Below are 22756 nucleotides of genomic sequence, written 5' to 3'. Positions count from 1 at the left end.
CTGCTTGACTTCAGTAACTGGGTCATGGGCGTGTGAATCACGGGCAAATCGCCAGCCCGACGTGTTGTAAATGGTGATCAAATGTCAAAGTTTAACAGTGTAACCTGGAGTGGTCCTGTCAATAGGCCAAGTAGGAACATTGAAAGCGTATCTGTCAGTCTTGCGGAATCTGTGTTTAGTCGGGGGTGCCGGGTTATTAAATTATCCATCTGACCGAAACAACCCCTCACCTCAGGCTCTCTCCTCTGGGGTCAGCTGTTGACCTCGTCCACGTAGTTAACAGATGGTGTGTGTGTGTGTGTGTGTGTGTGTGCGTGCGCAAGGCGGCTCTCAGTCCAGGAACTGAGAAGCCACTACTGCTGGTGTCTCTCCTTCTGTCTGGATTATGTTGTGCCATGCTGTCTGCATGTCCCACGTCTCTGAAATATCTTTTGGCCTACGACTTTAATAGCACAACACTACATAGCTTTTCCTTTTCCTTGACCTTCCCACAGGCTTGAAGCAAATATTCACTTTTTTGTGTGTGCATATGCTCACTTAGGCTAAGTTGACACTAAATCTTGTGATGTCGCTTTAGTATTTATTAAGATGTAGTGTGCAATCGTTAAGCCCAACAGTTCTAGACTTAAGAGCATTTGTCTTTGACATACAGACAGAAATGAGCTTATCCAGATATTGGCTAAGATTTGTATTTGTTTAAACAAAGTAAATTAAAAAAACAAACAATGCCTTTGTACATAAGGTAAGCTTTATATATTTTTGGGTGTCTAGGGTGAAAATTTTACAGCAAAACATTTGCATTTCAGCTACGAACGATCAGCCTCCAGGATCACAAGAAGATCCATTTCAGACCTTTCCTCACTCAATTCAATTGAATAAAAAGTCAACGTAATTACATTTCAGGGAAGATCCTCACAGAATCTCAATGACACCACTAGACTTATATTTACATGTATCCATTTTCAAAATGTAATCACCGATGTTTATTGGTTTGCATTGTAAATAAATAAAATTGAAGGTTGTAAGTACGTGGTCCTTGTCTAGCTCACAGTCGGTCCAGTCTATCCATTCCCAGAAAACTACCCTGGGCCAATCAAAGTGGTCTATCCAGTCCAACAGCCTCCCGACAGGCGGGCCGACATGTTGTGCCAAGTCTGACTAAAGCAAGCCAAGGACAGCTTGCTGCTTACAAGGCTCCTGGAATTTTCCAATGTTTTCATATGTTCGGGAAAATAAAGGGATGCCATGTCAGTGTCCCAGCTCGCAGCCCAATGATGGAACTGCTTCAAAGAACATTTTTTCAGGCTGTGTGTGTGAAGGGGATCATAAAGCTTTCACCAAACTGTCTGCTAGAGTCAAACCAGGGAGACAAAGCTCCACAATCTCATGTTACTGCCAATCAATACTAGGGCTCATACAAACTTTTATGATTTATGAGTAGCGGTAGTTAGGAACAGAGGGAATAAAAACACGATTTATGTCATGTGATGAATTTTGGGGCTGTAATAATATGTTACAAACAGAAGGATAACATGACAGTACATTGCTATTCTCTGAGACATGGAAACAGTTTGAACCTCGTCTTCGACTGAGGAGAAGAAAGGAGACTAGAATACTGACAGACACTAGAAAGGACAAGTCTTAAAAAAGTAAATGACGGATATACAACACTGAGCTTACCCCAAGGAATCATTTTATTTATTTGAGTAAACACAGTATTACTGTGTATCTGGGAGGAAAGAAAAGGAAATAAAACAAATCAAACCTCATCATTTATACGTGTATATAAGTGAAGTAGCACCACTAAACAATAAAGTTGCTTTAGGTGCATCTTTATAAGATGGCTTCTGCATATGTGGCCTATTTCAGTAACCAGTGTGAGTTTGAGTTATTTTACACTCACTCTATCGTGACCCAGAAACACCAGACTCACTGGTACAAATATGTTTTTAACTGCATTTTTTAAATGTGTTTTGTACATTGTCCTTGCGTGTTTTGACGGGCATTGATAAATAAAATGTATTATTATTATTATCTTTACAAATAACATTTGTTGTTGAACTTTTCTATACTTGATGCAACTGAGAACAGCTCAACAAGGCTTTCGTATGTTTGGTGTTACCGTCATGCTCCACAGTGAATGAGCCATTAATGAGATTCCCTATTACACAGTACTGTGATAGATGACAATAAAAGCTGTTAAAATGCCTCTGACAGTTTCACTCCACCGTCCTGAAAATGTAAAGCAGTCAACTTCGGAAAATACAAGTAAATCAGTTAAAAGGAAAAGACCAAGCATGCGTGTCAGCTGACACCGTGAGAAAAAAAATGGGTAATGAGGGACTTGTGGCGCACGATGACGTCTCAGTTCAACAGAAATTTCAACACAGTGCATCACACATCACTCGCAATACGGGCAAACCCTGTAGATCGTAGCAGTCGCATACAACATGCGCGGGACTGAAACTGTTTTATCTATCACTATAAAAATGTAAACGTCAGTGAATTTTGAACTCCATTGTTAGCACAGACAAGGTGTTTTGTTCTCAAACAGAACAATCTGAACGATCAGGGGTGCTTTTATGATATTCAACTTTTTTCTTCTTCTTTCATCTATCAAGGAAAGCCGTGCTAAATAATGAATGAGCCTTGTACTTCTTGGACAAACACGAGAAAACTATTCCTGAAAGCTTTCTATTTTGCCACAGAGAAATCTATGCATGACTGACGCGCACACACACACACACACACACACACACACACACACACACACACACACACACACACACACACACACACACACACACACTTGTGGCCAATGAACTACTATCACACAGTGACTCAGAATGGTGGGCTCATTGCCCGTAAGTTGCTGATTTGGCTATAAGCCAAGGATCCTCCTGCTGCACTTTTATAACCCATTTCCTGCTGGCTGACAGACAAACTCACAACATTTTGCTGAGGCTTATTTCAGAAAGTGTCTTGAGGAGAACGGAGTGTCTAAAACCACAAACAGTATGTACTGAATGTTTTACACTCTTGAAACACTCGGGCGCTTCCACATTCATCCAATCTCATACATGTGTAGGATACGTGCATGATATTCTTATCATGCAACCAACGCAAGCAAAGAAAGTCGTGTTCCAATCTGAAGCCGCAAGTTTGTTTCTTCAGAAATGTCGACGTCAGAGAAATGGGAGACTGCTTGTCTGTATTGCTCAAACTCCATCGAAGGCTATGACGGTTTAAGACTACTTTAAATACTCTTCCTTTTAACTACGATCAAACAAAAGGAGCTTTTTGATAGTCATGTTTTGAATTTTTATCATTTGTTTGCATATTTGCGTGTATCTTCATTCACCAACAATACACACTATAACACTGCAATGACTCATAACAATACACAGAGATGGGTGCGGGCAGAGATAGGGGACGACAAGGACCAAAAGACCTTGGCTAAATTTTAATTTATTGTCACGCCGGGGTAAACGGCTTATTTAAATGTGCCTGATCCTTTGCATGGCTCCCTCCACAGAACGAAGGCATTTAACAGCAGAATATGAGTGTGAAAGCCAGATTAATGGACGTATTTGAACCCGTTTAAAAAAAAAAAAAATAACAGCTGGATGGAGCAACAACATGTGGACATTTGAAAAAAACCCAACTCCACATCAGTCCGGCCGATAAGAATTCACAATATTGCTGTGTTTTCTACTAGAGCACTTCAAAGAACCCAATCCAATTCAACTCCCTTATTTTTAATCTCGCCATCAAACTTGTAAGTAGCACAGACCTTAGATCATTGCAGACATTTACTGTGCAGCAATAATCAAGAAAAGTCTGGATGCGGTTGACAGCTTTAAAGTTAATAATAAGCATAACAAAACATTCAGCGTGAGAAGATTTAACAGGCTTTTATTTTTTGGTCTGATTTTAGTTTTCTTTTCTTTTCTTCTTGTGTACCGGGGAAGAGCAGGTTCATCCCAAAGCCCTTTAATCGAGTGTGCTCAATTACTTGAACGTGAAAAATTACAAAGTGTTTTGGGAACAACACTTATCTAACAGGGGGACAACAATTAAGGGATTAGAATACACAGAAACAAAACAAACAGTGGATCGAGAGTCTTGACAGTATATTATTGCAGCGCCTATCTATTTGTGTCTACAGTCAAATATTTACGATTGAGCGTAACCGGTTATTTTGTTGACATGAAGAGCTTTTGACTAGCAGGTTGGCATATGCCTCCATGTTGGCTTATCACCTGGCATCACGCAGTATTATATCTTGGGTTAAAATAACCCTCTGTCGGGATGTGTTTAATGTACTGGTCTTCAAAGAGACACTGCTAAATTTTGGTAAAGACAGCATGTGCAATACTAAACATGCATGCGTGGCACCTCGTCCCCGATCTTCTATTATCACTCCCGTCAAAGCTCTCACTCGTCCTTACCGCTACTTCTTTCACTTCCTGTAAGCTGCACGCCGAGGGTCATGCTTGATGTTTAGTGTAATGCCAGGAACTGGATGATATCTCTAATACAGGCTGTCTTGCCCTGAGAGGATAGGTTCATTCTTTACACTGTGGTAGAAACCAACTTAATTCAACCCGGTTTGTCGGCTGAAACCTCCAAGAAGCGTTTGATTCAATTCTGAAACTAATCTTAGACAAAACTAAAGACATGAATTTTACAGTTGACAACTGAAAGCAATATTAAGAACAGTTGAAAAATGTAAATGAAGTACGTTCAAAATCGGGCTCCTTTTTGAATTCAGAGCAAAAGGTGTCAAGGTGAAACCAATGACACAAAGTCTGAAAAGTATGTGAAGGGAAAAACTACAGATATGGGGAGATTAGCTTATCAACTTTATCAGAAATTGTAAGGAAAAGGGCTCAGCGAGCTGTCCTCCATTAAAATCCTCACGCTGCAGTGTCATGTACAACCATTCAACAACAATGAGAAGCACCACAATGGACATGTGTAATAGTTCTCCACAGAACCGATAAGAGTGCTGTTTAAGCTGACAAGATATCAGGTTCAAGCACTTACGGGAAGACAGTGTGAACTCACAACCCTCAGTTCCTGGCTGACAAAGGAGACTTGCGTAGACGACCGACTGGTCTGCTTTTTATAATAATGACTAACTGACACATAGATGACATTGTGAGTAACTAGTTCAATTGTGTTGTAAAAAGATGTTTTGACGAGGTTTAGGATAACGTGACACCCGTGGCATTATGGTTGAAAGCCGAGTAACTCACGGACCGACTGAGATCCAGAAGTGCTGGTTTCAGCATTGTGATCACAAGGACGTTTGAAAAAAGATTCCTTCCAGGAAACCAAAATGAAAACATGTCAATTATTAGCCAGAGGCTGCTGGCTAATCGCATCAGAAAGTTTGTGATGAAAGCAATAGACACTTTTCACAACAGTTGCTGACGGCCACACACATGTTGTTTCCTACCATTAAAAGGAATAACATCAAGATTGCAATACACATCTTCAAACACGGTAAAAAGAAGCAAACAGTTCCAATACCTTGGGAAGAGGTCGTCCCAGCTGAGAATACAGTTTAGTCCAAAATTGCATGAGCGACATGGGTCCAACCGCTGCAAGTGAGTGTGTGTGTGTGAGGGGGAGGGGAGGTGGGGGCTAAATACACACACACATGTGCCACTGCTTCACCTCGAGTCCCTGAATTCCACCGTTTCTTCCATGGGTTGGTCACCTTACAACTGCTGCGCTTCCAGCCACTGGATTCCGGCCGGCCCTTTCACAGTCCCTCCCTGGCTCAACACACACATGGGTCTCAGCCACAGGTACGATCTGGACACTGAGCTGACACGCACACACACACACAAACTCTGCCAGGACACGGGCAGGTCTAAAACATGCTTCCAGCTTCACCAATACAGCCAGGTATTTGCATAGAGGGCTTAGTCATAGTGATTGTGGACTAGTTCCTCTGAGCGCAGAAAGGTGGTTGGAGAGCGAGTGAGAGCGCAGAAGGGAGGGGAGAGGTGGGGAGAAGAGGGAGGGAGGAGGGGAGGAGCTTTCAGGAAATGATGCTTTTGTTGGTAAGTGACTAGAGTTACTGGCAGTCAGGCCCATTTTACTGTACATGGTGTAACTCAACCGCATTTGTAGTGTAAACAGTATTGCGCTCTGGACCTGGCCGCTCCTCACACCCCGCTGCTTACCGCTATGTTTAATGGGCCTGGGCCACTATTTAATGATTATTATATTTAGAGACTGAATCCCTGCCTGGCTGCCTGTCTTACTTCGTACCAAATTTTTTTTTTTTTTTTTTTTTTGTCCCTACATTTATCTAAGAAAGCTCAATTACACAGCTTCCTGAATCAGGGGCTTATTTATATGTATTTATAACCAAATTAAAAGCAGACAGCTCCTCATCTCATCGGCTCAGCCTGGGTATGTTGTTCTGATGAACAGAAAATATATCTAATAAATACATTTATAGTCCTATAAACTTGCCCTGAACGTTTGCATGGTCATCTGAACGATGACAGTGAGGCAGCTTGTGTCAGGGTTAGGGTTTCTTTTTAGTACAATTACAGGCAAAAACCTCTCCGTAAAAAGTCAGTCCTGCTTCCTGGAACTAGTGTGCCACTGCACAAAAAAGAAAAGAAAAAGAAGATTCTGGGAATATGATTAGAAATGCATCTTTTAAAAACAATCTGACCCAAAGACAGCGTAGTACCACCATTTAACCATTTTAAGGCTACTAATACATGAAGATTGTGACATTTAAAAACGTACATAATACGATTTGTCTCCTTTGCATGTGGAACGGAGGGCTATTTCTACGCCCCCACCCCCACCACGTCAGCTTACAGGAATACATGATATCAAGCTAGCATGGCGAGGTACTGTAATGTCCATCTCTGCTGGACCGAAGTGGAGTCAGACTCCCAGAGACGGAGTGGCGCCTGTCCACGATGTCATCGTCTGATGAGTGGGAATCCTCTGAATAATTTGTGTATTTGTGACCGTGTGTGTGTGTGTGTCTGTGTATCGGTGTGTCAAACCATGAGGGATGAAGGGCCATCAGGAGGGATGAATCATTTATGAGTTTATCTAGAAAACGCCAACATCCAAATAAGCTCACCTTATTGCATCACAGCCTCTAGAAGAAGAAATAAAGACAAAGACGGCTGCTGGAGTACTCACACTTTAGCACGCCATTACCTCAAATATTGCAGGTGTCTGGTGTGCCCGGCAGGTTTAATAATTGATTTTGCATTAGGAACTGCGAGTTGTATCTATAAAATACAGAGTTAGCCATGTGCACGACGAGTGGGCTAAAATGACTGAGCGCGAGTTGGAAAAACCAGAAATGTTAGTCAATTAGTGTTTCATTCATGTCCAAGGCTTCTTAAACACAAGCACCAGTCAGAGCGACAGCACTTTGAGAGCAGCTTTACTTTGCACAGCAGTGCCCAAGTATATGGCCAGTATGTTCATTTAGAATATGAAAAAAAAAAAAAAAAAAATAGCGTGTAGACTGTGTCGAGGGGGGGAAAACTGGTGTGTAATCGATCCACTGGAGCAGTGCTCAACCACATGTTTACCCAGTGTCATGCAAGGCAGTTATCCTGCACGACACAGGAGACGCTGTGATCCCGGAGCGCATCGTGACAATGACCTCACAAGGTATGCTTCCACTTTAATGCACCATGGCGGGACACAAAGTTTATAATCCAACGTGGTTGTTAAAAGTTTGAGGATAAAGGTGCCGCTCAATGGTCTCTGAAAGCTTTGCTAACTTCTTATGGACAATGTGAAAAATACCTATTTGAAAGTTCTGAGTGTTTTCGGAGTGTCTTTCTTTTTTTTAGGCTCACCTTGTGTAGTCAATGGAGAAATTAAGTTACCGGGAAAAGTCATAAACGTAACCATAACAGGTTGGAGAACATACCTTCCAAGGGAACAATCCACCTAATACACTTTTAAATACACATTTCATTTCCTCCTTTGAATGAGCTTGTTTGAACTTCTCACGGGGAAGTGATTGCAACATTATTTACATAATGACAGGCTTTTTTTTTTTATGAAACAAGCAAGTAAAAAAGATGATCTCTGGTTAAATCAAGCTACTTTTTGTTTCATGTGGTGTGAAAGTCAATTTTATTTATGAATTTTAAAAAAATCTTTTTCTTATTCAGTTTCTTTTTAGAACATGGAGGTCACTGAAATATGACTATCTGTGCAACTGCCCTAAGTTTATTTTAAATAAATGGGCAGCATGTTTGCTGGTTAAGCAACAAGAACACCTCGAGTACCACAGTATGGCTTCATCTGTGGGGGCCTTTGCTCTTCACTCTCGAATTAGGTTAAAGGGTAAACCCACGTTCACACTCGAGCTTTCAATTCTTAAAAAAAAAGAAAAAGCAAAACTGAAAAAGTTGCACAAGCAAACGTAACGCAAACATGTGCACGAGAATCTGTGGAACAGTGAGAGGAACCACACAGATAAAACTAACATATAAACATATAAACCTAAGCATGATTTAATGTGTACACAGCACGTGCCATGTGTGGACATTATGACGGGTGTAGTGTGGGTGCGTGCGCGTGTGCGTGTGCGTGTGCGTGTGCTTACGTCAAGCTTTTTTTTCTTTTTCCTTGAGGTTAGCCAGAGTGTTTTTTGTTCTTACGGTAAACTTTGTTGTTATTCTGTTTTCATGCATAAAGATATCGGTATTCAAAGTTTGCAAACCCTGGCATATTTGTTTTACTGTGGCAGCACTTTGACTTCAAACCACAGACTGGTCTGCACAATCAGCAGAGTTAAAACTCCATCTTATTATTCTATCCGTAGAATAATACTATTTACTTTAATTCTATTAATATTCTACTGGTGGGTATCGCTTGTCATCTTACTGATACTCACACTCCTTCAAATGAATGAAAATAAAATTCAACTTCAATATTAGTTTGTCAAGGTTTCTACTGTTTATCAGTTTTATTGAAGAGGTATGCTTCATCTTAGAGGTACAGCAGCTGCTCTGTAACGTCAAAGAAAGAGTTAATTTCCCACTTGAATTTTCGCAATTTGGTCAAGAGATATCAAATGAACCAAGAATGTAAACAGTCTTCTTGGGAACTGGTTTAAAAGAGAGAGAGCGAGAGAGAGAGAGAGAGAGAGAGAGAGAGAGAGAGAGAGAGAGAGAGAGAGAGAGAGCGAGCAAGAGAGAATGAACCACAGTACTATTAAATTCACAAAAAAATGATGTGAGGCAGTGTTTAACTGGGTTTACCCAAAAAGTCATTGAAAATTGTTCTATAGTCACATTTCACACCAGAAGCCCACTCGGGAGGACTATTCTCTAAAATCCTAATTATGATGTGTATTGCACAAAAAATTTGCAAAAATAGAATATTTTTCATATTTCATACATCATGACTGAACTGGTCAATTTGTGATGCCAGTGCAGCACAATTCAATCAAATTTGACAAAGATCATAAATCTTAGCCACATCATGGAGCAGCGGTCACGTTTTCTTATTTTGTTTGTTGGTTAGTGATGGACTGCAGATGACAGATAATGAGCGAGGGATAGCAAATCTCAAAGGGGAGTCTATTAACTCTAATAAAAGCAAATATTCAGCTCCTGTTTACTGGCATCCTGGAGATATACTTCCTGTTCGCATGTTGCACCACAGTGTTTGCCTTACAATGACTGTAGTACAGATGAATTGTATAAACGAACATAAAACCTGCAAAAACCAGAACGAACTAAAAGAATCTCCCGCGTAAGTCTACAGCTGTAATTGAACCAGCGTAACTCGTGAGGTAAACACAGAATAAAAGCTGTCGAGGTTCAACAGGGAGCGGAAAAAAACAAAGCACAAAACACCCGACAGAAATCTTCAAAATATATGCAGGAAGAAAACAAAAAAGGCCAGGATGAGAGGAGAAGACTAAATTAGGGATGAAGGAGGGGGGTTGAGTCTGAGGTGGTGCATTAGTCACTATGACCCCGTGACTTACAATTTCACTCCATGCCTCACATGGCAGGGTGTGTCCCAAACCAGAGAACAGCTGAGAAAGCACAACACAAGAATAAAAACATCTCTCTCAGTCTGACACACACACCAAGTCTGCTGCTCTTCAATGAATTCATTGTGAGAGTGCCGATTAAAAAAAAAAGTGAAGTAAATCACACAGCAAACCGTTTTGTAATTATGAACATACAACTCGTTAGATCGAGTCTTGATATGTATCACATATTGAAGAATTCTCACATTCGCATGAAGGAAAACAAGCTTTAATCCACATGGATGGAAAACAAGAGAAATCCCACATGAATCACGCCTGCCATGTCAGCGTGACAATTCATGCAATGACGCATCACTTTCGTGCATATGACAACACTCATGTGGAGTCCTTCCCATTGACCGAAAACATTAAAAATGTATGAACCCCCCCTTCTTTTTCATGATAATTTCAAGGCTGTGTCTCTTCAAAATTTGTACCTGTTCTTTGCATGCATTCTAGCACTTTTAATAACATTTTATGTAGTCCCTCTATCAACTCATTATGATAGAGGGAAAATTACACAATCGTACAATGGTCTATTCATCTCATATACACACTTCGTTCAAGTCAGGGTCACAGACAATTCAAACCTATTCCAGCAAACACCACTTGGACAGCCTTTCCAGTCACACACACACACACACACACACACACACATAGGGCCCGTTTGTGATTTGTTGACAATGTGTTAACAATAAGAGAAACAAATTAAGCAAGGATTCCAAATCCTAAGAAGAACAATTAACTAAGAAGAAGAACTAAGATTAGAACTAAGATAAAGTATTCTGTAAAATGCCTCTCATCTCAATAAACAAAAATACAGCAAAAACAACCGCGAGCATCTCCACGCCAAGGGTGAGCACCTTCTGTGAGAAATGCAGGCACGGTCATAAACAATGCAATTGCTTTCAGATGTTGTAAATCACAGTGCTTGTGTTAAAATATACCATTAGCATAAAACCCTCCATGTATTTTGCATATTCTGGCGGAAAGGCTCAGTATTGCATATTCATTAAGGCAAATGCAACGAATTATGGGTTATTTCATTCATCCATCAGATGCAATCCAGTGAGTGGGTCAGCTTCCAAGTGTGCTTACAATCAATATGCACATTGGTAAAACACATTTCAAAAATGCTTCACATTAAATCCAATGTTTTTAACATACTGCTTTCAGCTTATTATGAGATGCACCCCCCCCCAAAAAACAAACAAAAAAAAAAAAACAATAGAAACGGTATTCCTCATCTCGTGTCAGACAGGCTAATAATCAAGGAGATGCTGCCTGTTGACCTAATAACTCATGACTCCCCTTTCACCATCATGGCACGTTGTGTTTTAATGCGGTCAAATAATGACCCTCATCAAGTCGGGCAAAAATGGCTGCGTATTAGAAAATCACTGGTCTATGTCATTATGCCGGCTCCTGTTAATGCGATGCTAACAATAAGGATTTGGATGGATGAACACAAAAGCACACAGAAACAGAACATGCAAATGATGTATAGAAACCACGTGGAACAAAGGGGTAGATCGGTGAGTGAGGCGGCTGTATGTTCACTGCCCCTGGCTAAACAGTCCTGTGTGCCTCCAAATTAAAGATAAACAACAGTAACAGACAAACGATCCACCAAAACTCACAACCCTGTCAAGAACTCTCTTTTACACCGAGAACATTGCAGAAATGTCGCCCGCCTTGTGGATACATTTTTGAGGCAAGATTATAAATCAAAAGGAAACTGGGTTTACCTGCCTGTGGTTTTTGCAGGCGCAGTGAGGAGGTGTAGAAAGGTGCTAAATTACAGTGTCTCATTAATGACATGCCTTGACAGGAACGGGGCAGGTGCTCCTGCGGTTGTCTAGACAACACTAGGCTTTAATAAGGTTGCTCCATGGTAAATTAAGCCCGAGCTGAATACACATGAAAGGCGGGATGAAAGAGGTGGGTGGGAGGGATGGCTCTTCCCGCCATTAGACAAAGTGAACGAGACCAAGTTCGAGACAGGAAAAAAAAACAGCGACCGAGGTGAGCACAAGCTGCCTTTGAGCGTACTTCGCTCCCGACTCTGGAACACACGGCAACCCGTGTTGCTACAAAGTCACACACGTCGACGCGTACGGCAACAAGGGACTCACCTGGGAGAAATCACCATTCCGAGGGAGGGCGAGGCTGGAAAAGTCCATGTCAGGGAATCCTGTGTACATGTCCATGTGCACATCTGGAGTGGTGGCTGAGGTGCTGCTGTTCAAGTGGTATTGCCTAAATGGAAGAAGAAGAAAGAAAAAAAGTCAACACGTCAGCGCTCGTGATTAAAGAATTGGGAAGATGGATACAAAAAGGTATCCATTGTTGTGATCAAGTGAAGATCAACTATCTTTCACCAACAAAAAGCAGTACATAGAAATACTATTAAGTCAAATGTGATATTTGGAGACATTTGCAAATCTGACACATTTATGAAAAATGTGTTAAAAAGACCAGAAGGTTTAACAACTTGCTGGTTTGATTCAAATGTTTATTGCAAAAAATAAAATAAAACAAAAAAAAACGAGAGGTTAAACCAACAGCTACTTTTAATGGTTTAATGGAATTCAACAGACTTCCTGAAACAGGTGGGAGACAGAGTTGAAATTAAAATCTCACTTGACTCTTTTTGGTTCATGCTTGAATAACAACTACAAATTCACAACACAGCAACAACTTTGGCTGAAAGCAATTTTATCATCACTTCAAACACTGACTGGCAACCAGAAACAATGATGTGGTCAGTGGCCAAACCAAGGCAGACCTTATTGGTGACATGTAAGAAGGAAATCTTCACAGTGACCGGACCACACTTGTTAAAAATGTATATAGTATGAGACCAATTACTTTTGTCCTCAGATTGCAAAAAATTGAAGGGAGAACAATACTACAAAAAGTGGAATTATGTATATATCCAACCAAAATAGGAGTCGGATGGTTCAAAACCAATTTAAGAAATTGTAAAAATACATTGTTATATTGTTAGTCAGTGACCTTCAATTCTCATGTAAAACACATAATGTAACCGGATTACCAATTGTTTTTTAGAAAACTAAAACCGAAAAAAAACCAAGGACCAAAACAGTTTCACTGCCATTAAATGCAGAAAACGTGGTTTGTCAGGTCAAACGTCCAACATCACAGGAAGGGCAGCGAATGTCCTCTGATAATTAATTAAACAATATAACATTACTTATGGTCTAAATACAATTTATACTCATGAGACTCTTTCAGTTTCATGACTTGATAACGGTTTAGTTAAGGAGTAGCATATCGCCCAGGTGAAGCTACAGTCTCATAAAGCCACTGGACTCAAACTGTAAGTGACTGAATAACTGTACAAAAACAGACAAAAGAAAGAAAGAACGCGTCTCAGTTCAAACCGAATGAAAGGGAGAATATAAGAATGAAAGCCAGGCAACAACAACAACAACACAAGCACTGGAGCACACCGACCTGATCTGAATGTCCACCTCTCCTGAACACCACCCATCTCCTGCTGACTGGTGTTCGTATCTGGCACAGGTCGACAGACCTCGCCCTGTCAACATGAGCTATTTTCAGTTTCTTGCTGACTACAAGTCGTCACAACACAACTGCCTGCTATACTGACACGCGTTGGACACGGACTCAAAATGAAAGCAAAACTAAACCTTTTGAAAAGGTGGAACTTAAGTCACTCCCTCCCATGTAGTGCATATCCAATCATGTGCCGAGGTTCAGGCTCAGAGGGAATGAGCTTGGCCAAATCTATTCAAAGGATTTGGCTCTGCAACCTAAACCGTGAGCCAGAGCTCAGTGCAATTGATTGATTTAAGTTCAAAACACACCGGGGGGATGAAACAACCGTGCCCTGGTGTATAGGCATCAGATTATGGACCCTATGATTTTCATTGAGCAGCAAAGTTCAACATTCATTCATGTATATGCAGCACAATAGGGATTTTATATTCTCACTGTGGATTTACTCTCAACAACAGCAATCACTGAAAGGTTGGAAGGCGATCCTTTAACATCACAACCCTTTTAATTATGATTATTGTGGTTCTGGTTCTTCTCTAAATCGAAACAAGAAGTGAAAGAAAAAAAAGGATAAAAGAAAGGTTAAAATTAATCATGAGTGATGAATGTAAACAGGGCGGGGGAGAGAGAGCTTCTGTGTAATTCTCAGAAAGTACTACTGAGGAATAGCGACTGGTTACAGCCATTCATCCTGGAAATCCCCCTACTGGCCCGTTGGCCATCAGCGATATGACAGTGATAATATTACAGCAGAAGTCTTGGCAGGACTACATCAGCTGCTTTCCAACAACACAAAGCTGATTACGGCTGCTGGCCAAAGCAGCTGACAGACTCCCGTTTGTCTGCATCCTGACGTCCCATTCAACACGACCCGTAACTTCGTCCAGTTCAGTTGTATTTTTTGCTAGACTGATGGGACCGGCCGTCGACACCCAAACGTGTACCACTTCTGATCACTTTGAAGTTACAAATATCTGTTGCAAGTTGATGGCTGGAAATACAAAACTCTGAAGTAAAGGAGATTCTAGACTATTGGCTGTAATTGGATGGATGACCATTAGTCCATATCACACAAGGTGTACTCTTCGAGAGCAGGTATGTGACAATCACAGTGAAAATACTCTTGCGAGGGGACTGTGTTGTTGAGGAATGCAGAATGAGCAGAAGCACATTGACACAGAGAAGTTTAAGTACCACTTTAAAGATGGAATTATGTCAAATGTTTTGTTATAAAGGGTGTAATCTGTGGTTGGAGAACTGTTGTAACATACAACATTTAATCACATGTTTAGATGCAGTATGTGTGTTTACGTCTCTTGGGTGCTTGTGTTTTTTTTTGCAAAGAGAGAGGAAAGAACAAAATACCTGCTCTCAAGGTGGAGGTTTTAGAACACCACTTCTGGACAATGGATGCTCAATGAGTCACGTCTTAGTGCGACAAGACCGCTCTAAGATGAACTCAAGGCCAATACACGAGCAGAAAATGAAATTATGAACACGATGGTCAGAAACACTGGACAACACTCTCAGTTGGAGTTATTAAAGTGGTTCAATTCTATATTTAGTCAAAGATGAGAGCAAAAAGTGTACTACTTTTTGTTGCTGTATCGTTGCTGTACCATGTGTGTGTGTTTGTGTGTGAGTGTGTGTGTGTGTGTGGTTTGTCTAGTGGAGGAGAGGGCTAACAGTAAGGAGTAGAAGTTGGCTTGTGACACAGACGCTCTGTCGTAGTGTGCCGGTCCTGCCTGGTCCCTTCTGCTTGTAATTAAGCGTTTCTACAGAGTGCAGTTTTATTTGAATGAACTACAGCTGAGCATTCAAGCTGTATCAAACAGCACACACCCCGAGGCATCTCGATCTCTGATTGCAACATGCATCATGTTTAGCTGCAGTACACTCAGCCTGAGAAATAATGTCCGAGGTAAAACACATGTTTTTTGAAGTTGAATTAAAAGAATCAATAAATACAAAAATAAACAGGAAAAGACAAAGTAAATCAATGTATACAAATATAGACTAAGTGTCTGACACAGCTTTGATAGTTTTAAATTCACAACAGTTTTTATTCATGTGGTAGTTATGAGATCTACACTCTCATGACCCCTAGTGTTATAATATACAACAGACGCAAATGTGATCAAACGCTGCAAAGTCATAGTATCGGAGATGTTTTAATCTCTGCATGCAGGGAAAGTTAAAGTTGACCAGTGTCGGTGAACAAAACATAAATTGTATAAGCACAGCCCTTGCCCATTGGCATATTTCCTCACTACTATCATGTGATCTGTATACTCCTCTCTGCTTGTTGTTAACAGTCATGGGAGCAGACAACTGAGGGCTTTCAAGTCCAATCAATTACATGCTGACTGTACAGTGCAAGGCAGTCATCTGAAGCAGCAGTCTCCTCGGCAGCATAGAAATCCAGAAAAAAAAAGACAACAAAAAAAAAACCGAACAGGGTCATGTGAAGATCCAGACTTAATATCAGACATGACTCGGCGGAGAGATCCCTCCCACTGTCCTGATGGTACAGTAGAGAGTTTTCTTACATGTGAAAATATCCCAATCCTCAAACCAAACAAAACCTTCATCTCAACAACAGTAAAGAAAATCAGGGTACCAGATAATAATCTTGCAGTAAACCGGCATGACAGGTCATGATTTTGATCGTGTTTTTACAATGTGTGTGAGAGAGAGAGAGAGCGAGAGCGAGAGCGAGAGCGAGAGCGAGAGAGAGAGAGAGAGAGAGAGAGAGAGAGAGAGAGAGAGAGAGAGAGAGAGAGAGAAATTACAGACAAAAAAAGACGTCAGAGAATTTCACTTTGCGTGAACTTTAAAACCACAGATTGCTTTCACGTCATCTGAAACGTGAACTTTCCAAAGACGCTGCTCGGGGACCAATCACGGTGTGAAAGATCACTACATGTACAAAGTACACAGTGTTATTATTTTTTATAATGACACAACTTTCAGATTATTTATGTGCCAGGAGCATGAACCACCACTTTTACTCTTATCTCATGGAGCCCCTGAATTACCAATCAGATTGAGCATTTAACAATCAGTGACATTGAATTAAACTTCCACTCCTGATAGAAATGCCTCCTCACCAAACCCGAACTAAAGTTTGTCTCGGAAGCGTTGCACTCAATGATGCTGGATAGAAAAGCGTGTCAGCGAGATGTTAGGTGGGCCCCTCTGTATTTTCTACTCTAATGAATATGTACTCGGCTGTGAATGCTGTCAGAAGGTATTTTAATATGAGCGTGATGTAGACAATGTCAAAAACTGTACTTGCTTCTGCCCTCCTGAAATGCTGCTAAAGCTAACGTAAACAAGATGTTTTCACAGACTTTGAATCACATCCTCCTCGTGTTTGAAGAGACAAACACTTCCCATTCACCCATGAGGTCATAAAATTAGAGGCAGGTTTCAAGATGTTAAGTTTAACCCCCCCCCCCCACTCAAATAAAGCTGACGCCAGGCCACCCACTACAGGAAATGAAAGCAGTCTGAAAAAAAGAAACCCATCCCTATACATGTAAGGAGGTGGTTTGGTGTCAAGAAGAAGAAGTGATGTATTGTCTTAATTTGATTAGGTCACTTCAGAGGTCAGTGAGGCATTAATGGAATCAGCTGTACAAATCCAATGAACCTTAGATTTCAAAAAGGAGAGCTTCCTTTGTGCCAGCTTTAAGTTTGATGCACTTCAATCACACAATGAGTTCAAGTCTGTGGAAAATATAAAAAAAAACAACAACAACAAACCAAAATCTGTAAATGTGTTAAAAATACCACCAATTAAGGAAAAAAAAAAAAAAAAAAAAAAGTTTGAAATCCATAAACTTTCTGAAAACAGTGGGAGCATAACTGGGCATGACGATAAAACAGGAAGTGAAACTCGAGCTTCTCAAATATCAATGCCCACCCGCTAATAAAATGGATCCAGCAAATCGAGTTAAGGCCTATATAACATGGGCACATACAGTAACTGTTGGTAATTGGGAGCAACCTGCCCATACTGGTGCCAGATGTTGCTGGAACAAGAGCATGGTGTCTGTGAAGGGAGATTCGATCCACGAACCGTTCTGTAGTCTCTGATAAGAGACGGCGAATCAGCCTGGTTTCAAATGATCACTGCAGACGTACACAGGTGTAAGTGTTAGATTCAGGGCTTCATAGCAAAGTTTTGCTTTATCGGTTGAAGCAGGCATGTCAGTTGAATCATAATGGACCAGTGTGCCTACATTTATCTTTAAGTTTTTTTTACTAAATGTAATCACTTCACAGTAAAGCAGCATCCACAGTGTTTCAAGTGAAACTTTTTGCTGGAATTATTATTCATTGTTGAGGATTTCTGAATGCTACTTCATCCAAAAACGTCATTATATCATATATTACGTCAGTTCAGATCACACATGAATTAAGCAATTCAAATAACTAAACAGCAAAATAAGTGTACTATCTGTCGATTTGTCGTGTGCATAGTTTCTTTTCCTGTGTCTTCTCAACTTTTGAATTTTTTCCTGCTGCTGCAGAATCGAGTTTCACCCCAGGACACGCTTTTATAAACTGTGTTTGTATAAACTTACTGGTTTCCAGATTGCATAGGGCAGTGTACGCTGCATCCAGCCTGCTGAGCGAAGGATCCCCAGGAACCAGAGGAGGCATATAATGGGCTCTAAAACACACAAAGAGAAAAAAACATTTCATTCTCAAACAAAATGCATATAAATGGCATTGAAAGCCACTTTTACCAGAAAACATGATAAAGGTATATGGAATTAAAAACCTGTTAACATTTTCAAATATCTTTGATGGGAGCGGCCACACGCGCAGATGCACACATGAGCTTAAGTGTGCACATCCAGTGTCCTCAGAATATTCCTCAAGCAGCGCTCCTATCTCGCTGGGTTTTGTCATTCCCACTGTTAATACTAGAATCTACATTGATGCTGCTTTCCATCATGACACACCATGTTTACGGAACAGCGCGCCCAGGAACCTGAGGGTTGGAGATAATGTTCATGTTTTTAACGGCAGCCTCGAGACCTTTAATCTTAATAAGGCTCTTAACTAACGTCCTCTTTTTACTTGTCGGATTTTAGGAATCTTATTTATTCATTTATTTATCTTATCTTTTAGACACACACACACAAACTGGCAGAGGGTGGAAGAGTATCGCTTTGTTTTTGCTCTGTAGAGTAATTTGTGCTGGATTTTACCACACTAAAAGTGCTATATGAATAAAGTTTGGTTGATTGATCGACCGCCACTTTCATGCTCACATTTCACCTGCTCCTTCCTGCAACACGCCGTCCGCTCTGGTATCCAAAGCATTAAGAGAAGTAGCGTTTTGATAACTTCGAACAGCTTGTTAACAAGTGACTTATCATCTTGGTGTGACCAAGATGCAGAAATTAGATTTTTTGCAGAAATAACTCCAAGGATAAAACCTGTTTTATATTCAAACCAGTAAGATATTGACATTTCCACAAAATTAACTATTAATGCTATTTTGGGTATATCTACAAGGACAGAAATGACATGTATCCTATGTCTCAATGCTGTGTATGTGCTGAGGTTGATAGCAAAGTCCAAGGGATAATGTGACTGATTTGATGACAGTTTGAGGAAGTGTAATATAAACTTTTAAGTATCTATCCCTGAGACATCAGAGACTAGTAACAACAGGATTTGTAACCCTTCCTTCAATCTTTCTGGTGTCAATATAAGACTATATTTAAACTAATTTAGAAGATTTTGGGCAAATCAACAACAAAAATAGTGCGAAAGAAAATAATTGCAATGGTGCCATTACACATACTGAACGATGAGCAGCTGTTGATGCCCGACCTGTGTAAGTTACTCAACCTGCATATAGTCACAGCAGCCAAAGTACAAAAAAATACTGCACAGTTTCAGTTCAACATGTTGAACTTTTGAGTTTCTGAGGAACAAATTCTGAGGAATTTTGATCATTCACTCATGACACCAAGGGTAAAATCACTAAAAACTGAAACTGACTTCGTACAAATGTAACTTTTAAAAATAAAGCTCTTAACTATTGTTCTTATGGGGTTTAATAAAGGAATCAACTTTCAAAAAGCAAGGATCTTAAAACCTAGACCTACAGAATCAAACTCCCTGGATGACATGAGGGGAAATAAAAGAAAAGGAAAAAAAATATTATTTATGAATTATAGTAATTATTACATTTTGTTGTAAAAGAAACTGAACTATGCATACAATGATTCATAAAGTTAAAAAAAATGAGGAAGGACTGCTAAGAGAAGTGTGCAAGTTATAATATCATGATGATGCTTTAAAGGAACTGTGCCTTTATTTTTAATAGTTTACAAAACATACACTTTACACTATTTTTGAAACAAAAGTAATATCAAAACACTTTTTGGAAACGGTACACGGTAAATGTGCAACGGGTGGATGCAAATGTATTATAACAAAAGGAAAACTGTCGCAACACACCTCCATGTTTGTGGGGGCCACAGAGAACAAGCTGCTGTCCAGCTGAGGGCCTTCTGGATGCAGGTAGTTCTCCCCGTCCATGGCCAGCGCTGAGTGGAGGGTGGGCATCAGACCACAACTTCACACATGACCACCAGCTGACTGAAAACTGTTCGCCCTCCGACTACCACTCACGTGCTGGCTGAGTATGAGATGGCACTTTCAATAGGGGCAATTAATCTCCATGACCTAAAGGAAAGAAAAAAAAAAAAAAGCAGAGGTGCACGGGACAAAGGGGGAATAGAAAAGAGGAAAAAAACAAACATTAATAAAAAGAATACTGAGAATGTCTTATGGCAAAAAAAAATGTCCATTAATAACACAAAAAAAACATTAAGGAACCACGTGAAAAGAGTAAAAAAAAAACAAAAAAAACCACATATCAGTTACCTATTTTAATGAATGACCAAAAATGAAACTGCTATTGAAACATTTGAATTAATTTCAAAATGTAGTTATTCTCGCTTATTTTGTAATAGAGACTGTTGAGAGTTTTTGACAAATGGTATGGATGATTCGTTGGGTTTTTCCTCTGTCAAAAAGCACCTAGAAATGAGTGTGTTGTATTTGGTGCTATATAAATAAAGTTGAATTGAAGTTGAATGAATAACCTGATATGTGAACACAAAGCAATAACTCTCACAATGGAAGGTACCTTTCTTGCAAATTAATGCTCATCCAAGAGGATACTTAATTCAACACACACACACACACACACACACACACACACACATCCACATACACAAACATACTCGCACAAATAAAACAATGTTGTGAAGAAGCAGAAAATGGTACAACATGTATGCAACACACATCCATAAATCTGATTCACAGTTAATATATTCAATTATAATAAAAAGTAATCAAGTCCATATCAAATCAACAGGCTGACGAACTGGCTCTCGCTGCATTTACCACCACTTGAAGTGAAAACAGACGTTATTCATAATGCAGAGCTTCAGTTTACGGTTATTGACTGACAGGCTTCATTAGCAGGCTGTCATCTGGCATCATTGACGGTACCACATTCATTAGAGAACCGATCAAAATCATGATGGGACGTCAACAGCAGTGTGAACCACGGGGGACAAATATATGCTGGAAATGTATACCACATGGATCCACTTAATTTGCTTGTAAATAAAAGACACTTTAGACAGCTACCATCGCGTACATTCACAAGGTCCTTTCTGTCTCAAACCGCTGTACATCTTTTCCAGTTTGTGTCATCATATCACATCTGATTAGCAGGATCAGCATGAGGACACCGCCAGAGGACATTCAGCAATGACATGGAAGTACCCACTCTTCCTCACTCAATCTCACTTGAGCACAGACACATATAATACATCTGTTTTGGGTCTATGCTTATTTAATAGCCTCCGCCTTAACATGGCATCGCGAATATTTCATGTTCACATATTTCACATGGCTTTTGCTTTTGGAGCAATATTCATCAATATGTGTGGATGTTCATAAAGAAATAAGCATCAGACCATTCTATAGATGAATGTGCCATAGACTCGAAGGCTTGTATAGACCAAATAACTCAGTCTGAAGCTAACGGCCTATATTTCGACTCGCTAAAAATTAGGTTCAATCAAAGTGAAAAGTGGAGTATGAATCCTGCTTTAGCTTATTTTCTGTGGAGAAAATATATTTCTCACTTTGATGTTTTTTAATACAACTTGGAAAACTGGTTCCAGAGTAAATGATCCAAAAGCACTTCCACAGAAATGTCGAAATAAATGTCCACAAAATGTCCAAATAATCTGAACACTGAAGCAATCCACTGTTTCAGTGCTTTACGACATCTGTGTAACATCACGAACACTCCCTTTCTGCAAACTAATCAAACTTACCCTCCGTCCTCTTGCCCTTCATTCATTCCTTCAGTTAGCCCCCAATCTAAGCACAGGCCAGACATGTTCAGTGGGGACAAAGCTGCAGCCATAAATCCCAATAGAGTTCATGAGGGTCTAAATAAGAGGGCCTTTGTATGTCTGGATGTGTTCATTTGAGTATGAGTGTGAGTGTGAGGGAGAGAGGGAGAGAGAGAGAGAGAGAGAGAGAGAGCGAGAGAGAGAGAGAGAAACTAACTTGCAAAGCCAATACACACAAGGGAAGCCCATTTCCCCCTCAGGCTGCCAGTGTGATACTGTCTGGATGAGACAGAAACAAATGTAGGGAAGCCTACTGCAAAGAACCAACTTGCAGATTTGCTCTTCAGTAGGTATGAATAACAAAAAAAAAAAAAAAAGACATAATTTATTTAAAATATGCATGGCTGATCTCAAGTCCACAATGTCCACATGAAGGCAGGGACAGTGAAGCAAGACAGGGAGAGTCAGAAGAGAAACTTTTGGTTTTTTTTGCAGTGCACCGCTGACTTTGAAGCACTGCAAGACCTTGTGCTAGTTTATGGTGGCCTTTGAGTATACTTACAAGTTTTCTAGAAGCCTAAAATGAGTTACTTTGTGGTATTCACCCATAGTTCATTACGTTCTAACTACTTGACCCCAACACGGCTTTCGCTTACTACTTAACTTCTTTCAAATCAAAGTGTAAACAGGGTTAGATGTGTGCTAGTTTCGAGTCTGAAAAGGGTCAGCTTCTATT

The 22756-nt window shown here is 40.2% G+C and overlaps 1 protein-coding gene across 1 annotated transcript in view; it reads right to left on the bottom strand.

Moving 5' to 3' along the window:
- Window positions 1-20233, bottom strand: part of sbno2b (strawberry notch homolog 2b) — a 45829-nt gene extending 25596 nt beyond the window's left edge. The window contains exons 1-3 of the mRNA XM_080506854.1: window positions 20099-20233; window positions 18202-18290; window positions 12199-12322 (exon numbers count right to left, since the gene is read on the bottom strand). Coding sequence (XP_080362980.1) covers window positions 12199-12322; window positions 18202-18290; window positions 20099-20206 — 321 coding nt within the window. The 5' untranslated portion in view covers window positions 20207-20233. The remainder of the gene's footprint in view (window positions 1-12198; window positions 12323-18201; window positions 18291-20098) is intronic.
- Window positions 20234-22756: the final 2523 nt, after the last annotated feature.

Source organism: Blennius ocellaris, assembly GCF_963422515.1.
Source record: "Blennius ocellaris genome assembly, chromosome: 12".
Classification (NCBI taxonomy): domain Eukaryota; kingdom Metazoa; phylum Chordata; class Actinopteri; order Blenniiformes; family Blenniidae; genus Blennius; species Blennius ocellaris.
This window is presented reverse-complemented; position numbering and strand designations above follow the sequence as displayed.